Source organism: Panthera leo, chromosome D2 (genome assembly GCF_018350215.1).
Source record: "Panthera leo isolate Ple1 chromosome D2, P.leo_Ple1_pat1.1, whole genome shotgun sequence".
Classification (NCBI taxonomy): Eukaryota; Metazoa; Chordata; class Mammalia; order Carnivora; family Felidae; genus Panthera; species Panthera leo.
Window position 1 is genome coordinate 34,263,652 of NC_056689.1, and position 16,874 is coordinate 34,280,525.

General features: G+C 35.2%; 2 protein-coding genes across 9 annotated transcripts in view; one reads left to right on the forward strand and one right to left on the reverse strand.

Annotated features, from left to right (window-relative positions):
• The window catches only part of ADK (adenosine kinase), a 517,703-nt gene that overhangs the window by 164,771 nt on the left and 336,058 nt on the right, over positions 1–16,874 (forward strand). For all 8 annotated transcript variants that reach the window (XM_042909145.1, XM_042909147.1, XM_042909148.1 and 5 more), the window contains one exon: positions 3,860–3,938. In XM_042909145.1, the coding sequence (XP_042765079.1) occupies positions 3,860–3,938 (79 nt within the window). The remainder of the gene's footprint in view (positions 1–3,859; positions 3,939–16,874) is intronic.
• LOC122202696 (40S ribosomal protein S27-like) lies at positions 12,720–13,121 on the reverse strand. Its single transcript, XM_042909154.1, has one exon. The coding sequence runs from the start codon at positions 12,935–12,937 to the stop codon at positions 12,779–12,781; it is 159 nt and encodes a 52-aa protein (XP_042765088.1). The 5' UTR covers positions 12,938–13,121; the 3' UTR covers positions 12,720–12,778.

A 16,874-nucleotide genomic window follows, 5' to 3' on the forward strand; every position in this document is an offset into this window, starting at 1 on the left:
GATTGGATTGTAGACTTCAAATGAGTGAATTGTATCTCAATAAAGCTGCTACCAAAAAAAAGTTTAAAAAAAAATTTTTTTAACATTTATTTATTTTTGAGACAGAGAGAGAGCATGAACAGGGAGGGTCAGAGAAAGAGGGAGACACAGAATCTGAAACAGGCTTCAGGCTCTGAGCTGTCAGCACAGAGCCTGACGTGGGGCTCGAACCCACAGACCGCGAGATCATGACCTGAGCCGAAGTCAGACGCTCAACTGAGCCACCCAGGCACCCCAAAAAAAGTTTTTTAAAGAAAAAAAAATTTTCAGGTAGGCTAGGAAGCTACACAATTATTTGGGATATGGAGGACTTTCAACAACAAATTGGAACATGTAAACAAATTGTACTCTTGTGGGTAAGGTAGGAGAGGCTGGACAGTGTTCCAAATGGAGTGTTTAAAGGAATTACTTTTTTATGTCTCCTATCACTGCTTTGTCAATTCTATTATGTTTTCTTTCTGTAAAGTTAGTATTTATTATTTCTTCAATTTGTGGTCTGTGTTTGGCCTCTTTGCTTGCTTTGTGGTATTGTTATACGTTTTTTCATATATAGGTAAATATATAAATATATATGTATAAATATATATAAAACATGTTTTTTGACATCTGGTAAGACTTGGGAAAGTATGCAAACATATGCATCATCATCCATCTTGAAATACGAGGTCCTATAATTTTTATACTTGAACTAATTCCAAAAGTAATATTAATAAACAAAATTTTGGTTTTTATAGAAAACTCTCTTTACTGACTGAAATGATAAAAAATATACCCTGATTTGTGTGTATTTGTAATTTATTAACAAGTAATTTTGACACTGCAGTTCTGATTTTGACTCACCAGTGTGCCATATGTGACCTCTGGCAATCTACTCAAACTTTATGTCTAACTTTTCCCATTTTTTTTAAATTTTTTATCTTTTGAGAGAGGGAGAGAGAGAGAGAGCGAGGGAGACAGACAGAGACAGGCAGACAGAGAGAGAAGGAGATGATCCCAAGCAGGTTTGACACTGTGAGCACAGAGTCCGATATGGGGCTTGAACTCATGAACTGCGAGATCATGACCTGAAATGAAATCAAGACTCTGACGCTTAGCCAACTGAGCCACCCAGGTGCCCCATTTCCCATTTCTTAAATGAAGGTGTTCTTTTAGGTCCATTTCAGCTCTAGAATTGATCATGTTTACTCTGTTTATTTTGTTATTGAACTTTTCCAGCACCTCCAACAGTACTTTTTTGTAATAAAGGGATATTCTTTATTTGTGTATGACTTTGATAGCCACTATTCACACGTGGCTGCTGAGCACTTGAAGTATGGCTAGTGTGCCTGAAGAACTGAATTTTAATGAGTTAGTTTTTTAATTTAATTTTTTTTTCTTTTATTATTATTATTTTTAATGTTTATTCATTTTTGAGAGACAAAGAGAGACAGAGTGCAAGCAGGGGTGGGGCAGAGAGAGAGGGAGACACAGAATCTAAAGCAGGTTCCAGGCTCTGAGCTGTCAGCCAGAGCCCGACACAGGGCTCAAACCCACAAACTGTGAGATAGATCGTGACCTGAGCTGAAGTCAGACTCCTAGCTGACTGAACCACCCAGGTGCCCAAGTTAGTTTTTTATTTTAGAGAGCATGCAAGTAGGGCAGAGGGAGAGAGAGAGAGAGAATATCTTAAGCAGGTTCCACACTCAGTGCGAGCCCAATGCTGGGCTCTGTCCACAACCCTGGGATCATGACCTGAGCCAAAATCAAGAGTCAGGTACTCAACCAACTGAGCCACCCAGGAGCCCCTGAAGAACTGAATTTTAAATTTTATTTAACTTTAGTAGTTTAAATTTGAATGTCTGTAGCCTTCCTTGCCTCTTCCAGCTTTTGGTGGGTGTTGGCGTTCCTTGGCTCCTTATCACTCTAGTCTTTGCCTCCATCTTCACATGGTCTTCTCCTTTGTGTCTTTTCTTCTGTCCATTATGAGAAGACTTCTTACTGAACTTAGGCCCCTCCTGGGTAATGTAGGAGGGAAGATCTTATCTCAAGCTCCTTAACTTACTTGTATCTCCAAAGCCTTCTTTTCTAAATAAGGTTACATTCACTGGTTATGGGGGAACATATCTTTATGGAGGCCACAATTCAACCCACTACAAATACGATCCAAAACCTTTGGGGGAATTGGCTTTTGACAGTGGAGGGACCTCAAATGAACCTAGCAATTGATCACTGTATATTTACTTTATCCATTCACTCTCCCTTTCTTCTCCAATCTCTAACATCACGCTTAGCTGATATCTGTCTAGTTCAGAAAGTAAGTAGAAGAGGGGCACCTGGGTGGTCAGTTGGTTCAGCATCGACTTCAGCTCAGGTCATGATCTCATGGTTTGTGGATTCGGGCCCTGTATCAGCCTCTGTGCAGACAGTGTGGAGCCTGCAGCCTGCTTCAGATTCTGTGTCTCCCTCTCTCTCTGCTGTCCTCTGCTCGTGCTCTTTCTCTTTCTCTCTCTCAAAAATAAATAAGCATTAAAAAAAAAAAAGTACCTAAGTAGAAGGGAACTTCCCTTGAGCTACTGCAGCTACCTACCTCTGCATCTGTGCCTATATATTTTGCCTTTTCTTCTGTTATTATTACATTGGTATTATTAGTGTCATACGAATTCTGCTGTCAAAATTCTGGGCAGGTTTGCTAGTTGTGTTTATTGTCATCTCAGTGTTTTACAGATGGAATCCCAAGGTAGTTGGATGTATGGGAGTGGGTATAACTCCATTTTTCCTATTCCTAATATAACCATATCTGTATTTGTCTTTTTGGTATTTTGAGGTTCTGTGAAATGTTTCATTTTAGTGAAAGGATCTACTTCTGTATTTTGTTTTTAAAGTTTTGAAAATACTTGTCAATACTGAAACCTTCCTTGAATATTCTATTCATATCCCAATCTCCCTTTTTTGACCAACCTCCTCTAGCACTTGCTGTCTACATTGCATATATTCTGTTTTTTGATAATTTGGTGGTTTCTAATTTTCTGTATTTTCTCATGTGTATTCATCCTTGTCTCCCTCCAAAGCTTCTTAGTCCTTTGAAATTAAAGTACATACTTACGCCCCTTGGATATCTCTAACATGCTAAAGACATGCAGTAAGGAATATTGATTTGAAATCCAGATTAATAAAGGCCATCTAATTTGAGATTTATTCAAATCAGTGTCCGTAGTTTTTTGCCTGGTACATGAAAGTTTCATGTATAGTGGATGTATGTATTTTCCTGGAGAGAAGTTCTATAGCTTTTATCAGATGCCAAAATAATGGCTTTAGATATTTAGATATTTAGATAAAGCTTTAGATCACTACTGTCTGTGTCTTTATATGGCAGATACAGAAATTATGTCACCAAGCAGCTTGCCTAGAATCATACCCCAATGTGTGGTTTCCCCGTTCTTTACATTTTAAACTAATTGTCTTTATGATATCTAAAACTTTTTAAACTTACTAGAATTTACATTTGTAAGGATTCTAGAGGTCAACATTTAATATGGGAAAATATGCATTGCTTATAAGTAATAATTTATGAATTTGTATTTTTACCTTTTTAGTATAGTGGTTAATTATGGACAGTTTATATATTTTAAATTCTTATTATTGTACATTTGTAGAAAAATTTTCATAAGTACAAATTCAGCATGCTTGTTTTTCATATATATTTTAATTCATTTACTCAACATAATTATATAATTGAAAATATTTTACTAATGGTGATTCAGTGTGCTTCTAATCAGAAAAATTTGCATTGTGACAACTGACAGATGCTAACTTACTTTTTTCTACTGTGATTTTCTTGTAGGTTTGATGAACTTGTAAAAAAATTCAAAGTCGAATATCATGCTGGTGGTTCTACCCAGAATTCTATTAAAGTGGCACAGGTTGGTTAATTATTTTAAAAGTTACAAAGAAATAGATTCGAAATGATTCTAGATTTATGGTCATTGTACATAATTGTTCCAATCTATATTTTATTGCTACAGAATAGTTTTGTTGGTTTTGAATTGGAATTTTAGCAATCATTGTCCATCTAATCAGCAAAAATTATCTTACTTTAATTGGGATTCCTTTGATTATTGGTAAGCTTAAACATGCTTTAATATGTTTATTGTTCACTTATATTTCTTCTTAATTACTTATTGAATTAATTCACTGTTTATTTTATAATTTTTAATGTGTTAATGACTTATGGAAATACTTTATATTTTATGGAAATTATCTGTTGAAAGTAATTATTATTCATACTTAAAATCTGCTTGTGGTGTATTTTACTGTGCCAAAGTTCTTAGTTTTTTAAATATAATTAAACTTTATGGCTTTTCTGAATTTTCCTTATCTTAACAAAACTTAAATTTACCCATTTATGGACAGGAATTGTGGCTCTCCTCTACTTAAAAATACTAATTTCAATCTAGCCCTCAGTTGAAGATTTTGTTTGCTTTTCAGTTCCCCTAATATTTTGAGAGTACTTTTTCTTTCCATCTGACTGATAATCCAAATACATAATTACCAAATTATAATTTGTGTCTAGGATAACCACAGTTTTCAAAAACAGCACTTTAGAAGTACTTGCCTTTAGAAGGACAATTTCTCAGATTTTCCTTGAAAGTCAGTAATAGGAGGAACTGATTCATTTGTACATAAAGCACACATTTATTGAGCTTCTGGTATATGTGCTAGTCATTGTGCTAGGTAACTTAAGTTCTCTTGTCTAAATTTTAAGAAAAATCTGAAAATACAGTTAGAACCTTAGAGTGGCTGATCCTGATATGGTCTTAGTTATATCTAATTCTGATATGGTCTTGTTGAATGAGGACATTGAGGTTTAGTTTAGAGTGGTCTAAAAAGTATAGGCAAATACACTAGAAAGGAGTTGACAGGGATACCCACCAGGGAAAGTACTGGGTTTTGGTTTGTATTAATGTGTTTGATTGGTTGGTTCGGGATTTTTCTTTCCATTCGAGTTCTCCTTCACCCACAAAACAACTTGATTATTGATTTCCATTTTTTCTATCACTCTACATTATTAAAGAAGCATGTACTGGGCAGCAACTATAAGCCCCATAGACCTATGCTCACAATGTCTGCCAGATTCTGTGAACTGGAGATCTAAAATAGGATAAAATATATGATATGGTAAGAATTCAGGGATCATCTATTCACAGACCACTTAATTCTACATATTTTTTGATGGTATATACCATGTGAAATATATATTTTCTGTATCTATGTGTTTTATATAATACATATTTTGAAATATTCAGTTTTTCCATTGAAATAAGAAAAACAGGGTGGATAGGATTCATAGATAATAAACTGGTAGCTTATAAGATTGAGACAAAAGTCATGGGATTTTTTTTTAAGTATAGATAGTAAATAATCAAGTAGTTTGGGAAATAGGTGAACATTCAGCTAGTTGAGGTCCTTTATAACTTGATTGCATCCTAAGGTGTTATACCGTGAGTGTTAACTTAACCCCAGCTTTTCCCCTTGCTTCCTGCTGTTTGTTTTAAATGAATAAATGTGTAACGTAAGCATCATGATTTAGTTGGTAGGCCCTTTTTGTTCTTTGCCCTCTGGAATAGCTGGCGTATTTATGTACGTGGAGGTACATAGTGCTTCAAGGTAACTTCCCCACACAATACCAAGGTTAGGTGAATTTCTCCTTGTTCTGTGGTTTAATAATACTTTACATGGTAGCTGTGGAAAAATATGTCAAAGGGAAATATAATGAAAGGGAGCATTAATTTGCAAAGATCAAAACTCCTATGAAAGAAGAACTAAAAGTCATACAGGGAATAAAGTTTAACATTTCACAATCAATATAGAGCTCATTTTGATGGATCTAAGCAACAACCACACTTCGACATATCCATCGATATGGCAAATCATATCAACAAGAAAATGTTCCGTTTAGTTCTTAGATACTTTGATTTGTTAAGTCCGTTAAATCATATTCTTAAAGATTTTAGTGAAACCACAGGCAACATAAAACAAGATTGTTGAGATGTCCAAATATAATTCTAGACTTTACTCATCTGTGTATTTGACAGACAGTGCAAATTTAAATTTTGGACAATTTCATTCAGTGTAATTTTTTTAAGAAATAAAATAAAAGATCTTATCTGCAAAGTGTTTTGCGCCCTTTGTATATAGCACTGCTAAAATGTGATGTGATTTGCTTACTTCTGATATTGAAGCTTTCATAGTGAACATTTTAGGGCACTTTTCAATGTTCTCAATATGTACAGGTACACTTAATGTGATTTTTGACTTTAAAGAAATGGAAGGAAAAAAAAAAATAAAGAAATGGAAGGAGATAGCCTCCTTGGACATGTGCCTAAAGAATGGCTATAATTATTGTTGGACTTAGAAAAGATATCCTGCAGTAAAATATTTTTAAAGTGTGAGACAGGAAGAATGTCCTTGTCTAATTTGGCAATACATTGAGGATGAGAACGGAGAAAAAGATTATACTAAAACAGAAATTTTTATGCCATTTCTCCAAAAATGTTTGATGATATTTGAAGAAGCCATAAGGAGACTAGAAAAAACTTATACAACAAACAAATGTCTCATTTTTTGTGTAACATGACTGCTTCCTAACTCAAGGTGGAGAAAAAAAGTCACCACAAAAGGACAGCCAAGTTAAATAAGATCCTCTCAATGTCTTTACTAAAACTGTAACTCATTTGGAATGCAACTTTGATAGCATAAATTGAAATTACTAGTGTGCTTCTGAAATGATATTTATTTTACACATGGAAAGCAAAGATAATTAATCTATCAATGCAAAAGACATGATTGATTAACAGTTGGAATACCAAAACAAGCATTTAGATTCAAAATAGATGGATGTTTTGCGGAGTTTGAAACAATTTCTTACATATCTAAGTACCTGCCATTACTAGTAATTATAATCCTAAGTATTCTGTGCTTATTGAGAGGGTATTTAGCTTGATATCATCACAGGACTGACACCAAGAATATGGACTTGATACAAGCAGAGTGGTCAAAGTGAAATTTACATTTAACGATACTCAATTTTACCACACTAAAAAGAAGGGTTCTACTCGGTACAGGGAAGTGTTATTATTGGAAAGGAGACACAAAGCATAAAACTATTTTATTTCATGGGACAAAAAGAAACATGTCGTTGTTATTTTTTCTAAATACTGGTAATATTTGTTTAATCCCACTTTTTTTTCTCTTCTTTTAAAAAATCTTAGGGGGCACCTGGGTGGCCTCAGTCGGTTAAGCGTCCGACTTGGGCTCAGGTCATGATCTCGCAGTCCGTGAGTTTGAGCCCCATGTTGGGCTCTGTGCTGACAGCTCAGAGCCGGGAGCCTGTTTCAGATTCAGTGTCTCCCTCTCTCTCTCTGACCCTCCTCTGTTCATGCTCTGTCTCTCTCTGTCTCAAAAGTAAATAAACGTTAAAAAAAATTTTTTTTAATCTTAGTTACATTTATATATATTAAGAATATAAAATGTGGCCTATAAAATTTAAATTCCAATAGAGTTAAAAAAAAGATAAAATAAGTTGCTGAATTTATCAAAAGAAACATAATAATGATTATTATATTTTCTCACACATATTTTTTGATTAGTCCTACTTTTAATTTTTACTGATTGCCACTGTTAATTGTTCCTGTTGTTTCATTTAAATAGCACTCATGTTACAGAAAAGTAAATAATGCAGAATATTATGTTCTTTCAAATAGGTACTGTATTGGTTTACTCAGGCTGCCATAACAGTACCACAGACTGAGTGGTTATCCAAGAGATATTTATTTTCTAATAGTTCTGGAGGTGAGAAGTCCAAGACTGAGATGTCAGCAGCTTTAATTTCTTCTGACTCCTCTCTCCTGTTGCTACCTCTTCACATAATTGTAATTCTGTGCATACCCCTGGTGTCTATTTGTTTGTATCTAACTTTATAAGGACAATGGTCAAATTGGATTAGGATCCATCATAAGGGCCACATGTTAACTTTTTTATCACTTTAAAGGCCCTTTCTCTAAATACAGTGCATTCTTAAATTCTGGGGCTTAGGGCTTCAACATATGAATTTGGGGAGGACACAATTCAGTCCATGTCAAGTACTCATTTGTATGTTTTTTATTTTTGGTAGTGTACCATTTTGACTTTCTTATTTTCTTTTGTGTATGTGTTTTAGTTATTTTCTTAGTGGCTACTTTGGGGATTGCAATTAACATACTAAACTTATAACAACCTAGTTTAATTACTACCAACTTAGTTTCAGTGGCATACAAACAGCCCCTTCCTTTGAAAAGTCCCTTTCCATCCTCCCCCTTTATATTGTTATTGTCAGTAATTACATCTTTATACATTGCCCATTAATATAGATTTATAATTATTTTATTCATTTGCCTTTTAATTCCTACAGGAATAAAACAGGAGTTGCAAACCAAAAGTGTGGTAATACTGGCTTTTATATTTACCTATACAGTTACCTTTACCAGTGTTCTTTATCTTTTGTTATGTCTTCAGTTTACTATCTAGTGTCCTTTCATTTCAGTCTCAAGGACTCCTTTTAAGCATTTCTTGCAAGACAAGTCTACTATTAACAAACTCCTTTAGCTTTGTTTATCTGGGAATGTCTCAATTTCTCCTTTATTCTTAAAGAATAGTTTTGCTGGATATAGAATTGTTGGTTTACATTTCTTTTAGCATTTTAAATATCATCTCACTGCTTTCTGGCCTCCGTGGTTACCGATAGTCAGCTTTTAATCTTATTTATCCACTTCTGTCTCTGTTTTTAAGATTCTTTCTTTGTCTTTGATAGTTTGGTCAAGTCTTAGTATGGATCTCTTTGAATTCATATTCCTTGGAGTTCATTGGGCTTCTGGATGTGTAAATTCATGTATTTCCTCAAAATTGGGAAGTTTTAGGCCATTTTATTTTTAAATATTTTGTATTTGCCTGTCTCTTTCTCCTTGGATTTCCATAATACGTATGCTGGTCTGCTTGATGGTGGTGGTTGTCGTCGTCTTCTTCTTCTTCTTCTTCTTCTTCTTCTTCTTCTTCTTCTTGATGTTTCTGTAGAACAGGTTTTGAGCTGTCTACCAGTTTCTTCCACAGTTATTTATCATATTAAAAATTTTTTTTTGTCTGGTATGTTCATTCTTGGATTAGCATTCTAAAAACTTGCTTACTCTACCTTAAGACCAGTGGCTTATTGTTTCATATTCCCACACTGGAGCTATTGGTTTTCTTAAACCTGGACTACTTACTTCTTTGCAATCCTTATTTTATGCTACTGTGTACTCTCTCAAAACCTAGATCCTCACAACAACTTAGGTGATAGACCAGATGATGTCTTCGTTTTAGTGATAAGGAAGGATTCTGATTAAATAAGATAGACAAAAATATGCCACGATAAGTAACTAGGTAAAGCAGAATTTAAAACCAGGTGTTTTAACTGGAACTTCTGATTTCTCTCCTTACTGGAGATTTTTCTCTCTTCCTTAGAAGACTTCAGTTTTGACTCGTCTATATGTGTGAGGTTTTGAGTGTTTTCATAAACCCTCTCCACTTCTTCCAGTCAGCTTTAATTTTGAAAGAATTGGAGGTTGTCAGGGAAAATCAAGTATCCATCATTTTAAATGTAGTTCTGAGTAAACCAACTTGTTCTTTCATGCTTCTTAGAGACAGCAATTTTTCTTGATGTTTAGATACCTTTTTGATCCTTGGACATTTATGCTTTTTTCTGAATAATTAAATTTTTTAGAAGCCTGATGACCAGGTATATGAGGTATTCCAAAGTATTTCTATGTTGTTTTAAGTTATGTAGGTTCACTTGTTTTTATGTTTCTTGGAAGTTAATTTACTGATTTTTCTAATGTTCTGTAGTCGTTAAAAGTTTGTTATTGTTCTGGGCATCTAATCAAATATTTTAAGTTTCTTCTTATCCTTTGTTAACTGAACTATAAGCAGATCATCATTAGAATTGTTGAACAACAAAACTCAACCAAGTAAATTTGAAGCTCTAATTGGCTTCTTTAAATGATTTGTGAGTTAGGCAGCATCCTATCTCACAAGTAGAGGAGAGCTCTGTTGAGCTGCAGGAAAGGAACAGTTTTTATTTTATTTTAATTTTATTTTATTTCATTTAATTTTTTAATTTTTTTAATGTTTATTTTTGAGAAACAATGCAAGTGGGGGGGTGGGCAGAGAGAGAGGGGGACAGAAGATCTGAAGCAGTCTCTGTGTTGACAGCAAAGAGCCAGATGCAAGGCTTGAATTCCTGAGTTGTGAGATCATGGCCTGAGCTGAAGTCGGATGCTTAACCAGCTGAGCCACCCAGGTTCCCCAGGATCAGTTTTTAAAGGCAGAAAAGGAATAGAAAAAAAGGAAACTATTAGGAAAGAATGTTGCTCTCCTAAGGGGAATGAAAAGGGTCTATCAGTACATTTCCCAGTGCTGACCAGGAAATTTCATATTGACTGGTTAAATGTTACATTTTTGGGGGTACGGAAACTGCAGTTAGGTTAGGTATTAAGTCTTGATTTGCTCACGTGGGGCTCTTAACATAAGTGACTTCATTTGGGCTTGTGGTTTTTCTTTTTAACAGAGTAAATTATTGTTTCTCTCTGTTATCCCCCAAAATGTTGAGGCTATATGAATTTTTATGACTCTATTCAATAATTAAGAGTAACCATTTTTCTATTATTTTAGTACCTGCCATCTTTGTAAATAAAGCATATTTTTCTCTCATTTGAAGCAGAGATCTTTGGGATGAGTGTAATGCCCCTGATTTCAAATCCGAGAGACCACCAAGGAGCCGATACCGATGCAAACGCACGAGGGTTTATTTGCAAGCTCGAGCTTGGGCCCAAGTATACCCGACACAGCGGAGCAGGGACTTGGTCCCCTAGGTTATGAGGTGTAGCAGTTTTATGGGGGCCAGTGGCCAATGAGATTGTAACACACACAGAAAGTTGTACGTTCATGTCAGTCCACACGCAGGTGGCCAATTGAATTACAATTTACCCTATAGTAACTGTTTGAACTAGCCTATCACTCTGGTCAGAATTGGCGCGCAAGTTTGGCGAGCAAAAGGCGGGGTTTACATTCTTTGGCGGTTAGAGGTTCTGCATTCCTAAATGAGCCAGTTTCCAGTAAGGGTGTGCTCAGCGGCTTGACTAGGGTGGGGGAGTGTCTTAAGCAATAAGCAGGTCATGTGGGGGTTATACATGAGATGGTGGGTGTAGCACAAAATGGAGTTAGTCTTGCTCTGCTTGTCCAGGGGCAGGGGATTTTTGTAAAATTCCTTGGGTCCCACATGAGATAATACTTCTTTATTTTCTGTAGTCTAAATCATTTCATGGAAACTACTAAAATTGTATATGTTCCTTACCCCTCTTTCTATTTGTCTTTCGTTAGTAGCAATGACACCTCTCGTTACAGATGTTGTTCCTTGATCACATGTATAAAACTATCAGTAATAAATCTGAATTTTTTCTTCACATAAGCATTAAACATTTAACTTGGTCTCTTCTTGAATTCTTATATCCTTACCTCTGTCTTTTAAGTCCTAACCTGGTTCTCTGATCATCAACTTTCTGGTTTTCCAGTTTCTCCTCTTGTTCCCAGTTAGATAAGCTTCCGTATTTTTATTTAGCTACTAATGAAAATTTCACCAAGTTTTGTTTAACCAAGTTTTTGTTTGTTTTTAATTAAATTTTGAGAGAACTAAGTACCAGGATGTTTATATTTTTATACAGGATTTTACCTGGAGGAGAGAGGAGGAGTGCTTTGTTTTTTTTTCTTTGATGCAATGTCATGTAATGAACCAGCTTTCAGAATTATGTTTTAAAGCCCAGACTACGTACATTGAGTTCCTAAAAACATTTTTTTTAAGTTTCAAAAATTACATTTGAATAAACAGAAACATGTTGGGCCAAAAATTGTAGAGCTGGTATTTCAAGAACTGTGTCGCATCTCCAACTAAGTCCCATAGTATTTAGAAATTAAAAGTGATGAAAATCAAGAGCTTCATACTTCTCTTCTTCTTAAAAAAAAAGCAGTTAATCTGTGTGTTTTTTTGTTTTAATATATATTTCTGATTATCTCTTTTTCTTGTGACCTATTTCACCTGAACAAACCAGTTAGAGATTAAAAGGCTTTTTACTAGACATACCTCTGGGAACCTGAGAACAGTCCAGACTGCTTGTATTTAAAAAGAAGAAATGACTTTGGAGTGATCAAAGAGAATTCTCTATTCTAATGTCTTACACCTGGAACAGTTGTAGAACCATCAATAGCACAACTGTATTTATAAATATCAGAGCAGGATGTGGCAGATGGTGATGCAACACAGAGGCTTGTCAAGCCTTATGTCATTAAAAAGGAGGTTTTTGTTGGTGCCAATTTTAAGATAAATGAATAATTTTAAGTAATTTGGTTCTTACAAAGTAAAGTTGACTATGCAAAGCGTGATTTCTCCTTGCAGTTGAAAAAACTTGAAATGTGAATTAACACCTTTTGTTGTTGAATTAGATTGTGAGAGACTTTAGTAGCTAAAATAAAGTGAAGAAAGCAGTGTTTTGTTTTCTGAAATGATATTTTTAATGGGTTTGTGACATTTTTCTAAGTTACGTGAGGTTATTTATTTATCTATTTTTAATTTTTTTAAAATTTATTTAGCAAAAATTTGTTTATTGGGATAGTTTCCCACTCATCTTGATTCAGGGTGGTTTTAGTGCTGCTTCCGTCTGAAGGAGCATCCTTCTGTAAGCCTTGCTTTTCCTCCTGTAGGCTGGCAGAGGACAGTGGAGCAGCCAACACACAAAACTACCGTTTGTGCATAGCTAAAGATGGTGGTGATTTTGTAGAGTCCTGGGCACCTCACGTCCATGAAGTAGGAGGTGGGGATCTGCAGCAGTCGCTGCTTCTTATGCTTCCTCTTTTCTTCCAGGAATGGGTACAGGAGGTCCTTTTTGAGGGGCACGTTCTCTTGGGGAGGTGGTTACCACAAGAAAAGATGTCACGTTTTTTTAATGTGAAGCAAAACGTGTACATCTTCTTCCTTCCTCTCTTCCGTACCCACTCAATCCTTCCCTTTCTTCTTTATTCTTCCTTTCTTCCTTTTTTCTTTCAGATTTTTTTGTCCCTTAATTATACCTTCTATTAAGAGATTCTTTTACCACTATATACCTTATAACCTTTAATGTGGTACATTATTCTATGGTAAGACATTAAACATGGGTACAATTTGAGATTGTGTTTCTGCTGCTGCCTAAGAGCAAAACAGAGAGAACTTCAGTAAGAAATACTACAAATGACAGTATCTAATTTCATCTAGGGGATAAAACTCTTGCCTTGGTTTCATTCCTTTTCATTCTTTTTTTGGAATTAGAATTCAGAAACTATTAAAATAAATGTCTTATGGATAATGTATTCATTTATTTGAACTGAAAAATAAAGTCAGAGCTCTCTGGGGAGAAAAAAGTCTCATTTGTTTAGTTGGTTGGACAATCAGGATGGTCTTTGCCAATTAAATTATCTAGTGGAAATGTCAACTGCCATCTTTTTTAAAGAACAGGTTTTCTAGGGGGCGCCTGGGTGGTTCAGTCAGTTAAGCGTCTGACTTCGGCTCAGGTCACAATCTCACAGCTTGTGGGTTCGAGCCCCGCATCAGGCTCTGTGCTGACAGCTCAGAGCCTGGAGCCTGCTTTGGATTCTGTGTCTTCCTCTCTCTTTGCCCCTCCCCTGCTCACACTCTGTCTCTCTCTCTCAAAAAATAAATGAACATTAAAAAAAAATTAAAGAACAGCTTTTCTAGAGTATTTCTTTGATCTTTGGTACTTTTGATGGTGAGATACTTGAGATAATGAAGTAAAAAGCAAAATAGTCTAAATTTTAGCAAGGCATAGTGATTAGGGGTGTTGAGGATGTGCTGTGGAGTTAAGCAAAGCTGGGCAAGCAAAAACTTGGACAAGTCAGCTAACTTCTTCAAGTTTCAGTTTTTTTGTTTGTTTGTTTTGAAAAATGGGAATAATACTAGTAATTTACAGCCTAAAAATTTTAAAAGAATAAAATTATGACTCTCATAGAAAATGAACAAATGTCAACAATTTTAACTCATAATTAATGAGTGAACAGGTAAGTATAGTTGACTTAAAAGAAAATTCAAAGTCCAGAGACATGTTTGGTCTGTGAAATCAAACTACAAGTATTACAAAACTGACTTTTTGTTGGGGTGGCAGGTTTCACTTCTCTCTGTAGGATCACATTTTATTTACTGATTTAGAGACAAGAATTATTACTAAGTAATATATAATTTATGTACTTATAAAATAGCTCAAAGGTGATAAAATGTATCAACCCCATAGAATCAGATAATCTAGAAGGCTATGCTCTAAAAAAAAAAAAAAAAAAAAAAAAAAAATGCATAGGCTTCTATTAATACCTGCAATCTTTTTGATCCATTTCAAAATCTTTCACAATTTTTTTCTTTGGTGGTGCTTAACTCAATATAGTGTGTTGTTAGAATTAAATTATAAAATATGAACAATATAACTCAGTACTTATACATAATGAGAGCTCAATAAATTGTAGTTATTATTACATTCTGAAAAATGTATATGGTGGGCATTTTCCATTAATTGAATTAAACTTAAGCTGTAATTCCAGCAATTTGATAAGACTGTATTTAAAGCAATAAAATATACCAGATATTCATTCCTTCACACCTATTTATCTCACAACAACTTATTTCAAAAATAGAAAATAATGCAATGGGGCCTAAAACTGGTTAGTGGATTGGTTCTTAGAAGGATTAAGAAGTTGAATAAAATTTGAACTTGTTCTAAGCTCCTGAATGTTTACTTGGTTAGCTAGATTGTTTTGGTTACTGACTTGGAAATTCTTTGTTTACAGCTTGGAAGATTTGTTGGTTGATTAAAATTGATATAAGGATTGTTAATCGATAGTTAATTGAATGCAAAAGAAAAGAAATGTTAGTCTCTTGGTATTTGAGCATGGTACTTAAATAAAGACGTAGTTTAAATTCATTTTATGTTAAATATAAACACTCTAAGTTTTTATTTAAGGAAATTAATAATAAATCCCTTTGTAAAACAATTTTTTAAAGAATGAGATAATAGTCTCTAATTATTGCACCTAAGTCAGTTTCATAAATGTTTATCTTCCATACCACATTCCTAATTCCACAGTCTTTATTCAGTAATTTTCCTCACATTTTCTTAGGTTTCCATGTCTGTATTTAAGCTAAGTAAACATCACAGAAAGCTCAGAGCATGTTGTCAAAACCAGTTTTTTATTACAATCAGCCCTTTTTGTCCCATGGCCTAGGCCACTACACTCTTTATATACATAAAGAGTGCCTTGATGCTTCTGGATGCCAGTGAATCAAGAATCACTGCAAACACCACTTTTTATCAAGTCCTGTGAACCTGTTTGTTCTGTTTAGTCTTAGATATTTGTTAGTCTTCACCTTCCCATGTGTACTTTCCTTTGCCTAAAATGCTTTTTACCATGCCATTTTTTCTCTCATCCCTTCTAAATATACCTGTCATTTCCAGAAATAAATGCTTTTTCTGACTTTTCATTTCCCTATGTTAGAAGTTCTTATAGGAACATATATATCTCTTTATATAGCTTAACCCAGCTAAGTCTGTACATTTGCTTGTGATATCCTGTCATTAATTTCATCTTTCCCTTTAACACCATGCAAATCATTGGTCATGGTTTTTCCCCCATTTATTCATTAATGGAATAATATAACCCAATCAGTACTTACCATATAATGGGGCAAATGAATGAATCTCTGTTCCCTTTTGTGTTATTTATTTGACCTTCTGATCATGAACACTTACACCTCTAGTCAAGTAGATCCTAGATTATCCTTACTTTTACACTTTATTATCTAAATCAGAATTAGAAGTGGCACCTGGGTGCTCAGTTGGTTAAGCGCCTGACGTCGGCTCAGATTATGATCTCATGGTTCATGAGTACAAGCCTTGCATCAGTCTCTGTGCTGACAGCTCAGAGCCTGGAGCCTGCTTCAGATTCTGTGTCTCCCTCTTTCTCTGCCCCTGCCCTGCTATTGCTAAATCAGAATTAGAGCCTTTTGCTAAATAAAAACAAATCCAGAATCCTGTAAAGGAAGAGTTTATTCATAAGGATTATTTCAAGAATGGAGAAAGGAACCTTTGCAATAGGGGAATGGGAACTATTCCAATAAGGAAAATGCTACCATTGTAAGAATCTGTAAGTGTCTTAAAAGTCAGGTAGAAAAGGGGTGCTTGGGTGGCGCAGTTGGTTAAGCATCTGACTTCAGCTCAGATCGTGATCTCTAGGTCCATGGGTTCATCCCTACTTGGGACTCTGTGCTGACAGCTTGGAGCCTAGAATCTCCTTTGGATACTGTGTCTCCCTCTCTCTCTGCCCCTGCCCTGCTACTGCTAAATCAGAATTAGAGCCTTTTGCTAAATAAAAACCAGATCCAGAATCCTGTTAAGGAAGAGTTTATTCACAAAGGTTATTGTAAGAATGGGGAAATGGACCTTTGCAATAGCGGAATGGGGACTATTGCAATAAGGAAAATGCTACCATTCTGAGAATCTCTAAGTGTCTTAAAAGTCAGGTGGAAAAGGGGCACCTGGGTGGCTCAGTTGGTTAAGTGTCTGACTTCAGCTCAGGTCGTGATCTCTAGGTCCATGGGTTTGGCCCCACTTCAGGCTCTGTGCTGAGAGCTAGGAGCCTAGACCCTGCTTTGGATGCTGTGTCTTTCTCTCTCTCTCTCTGCCCCTCCAGCTCCCATTCTCTCT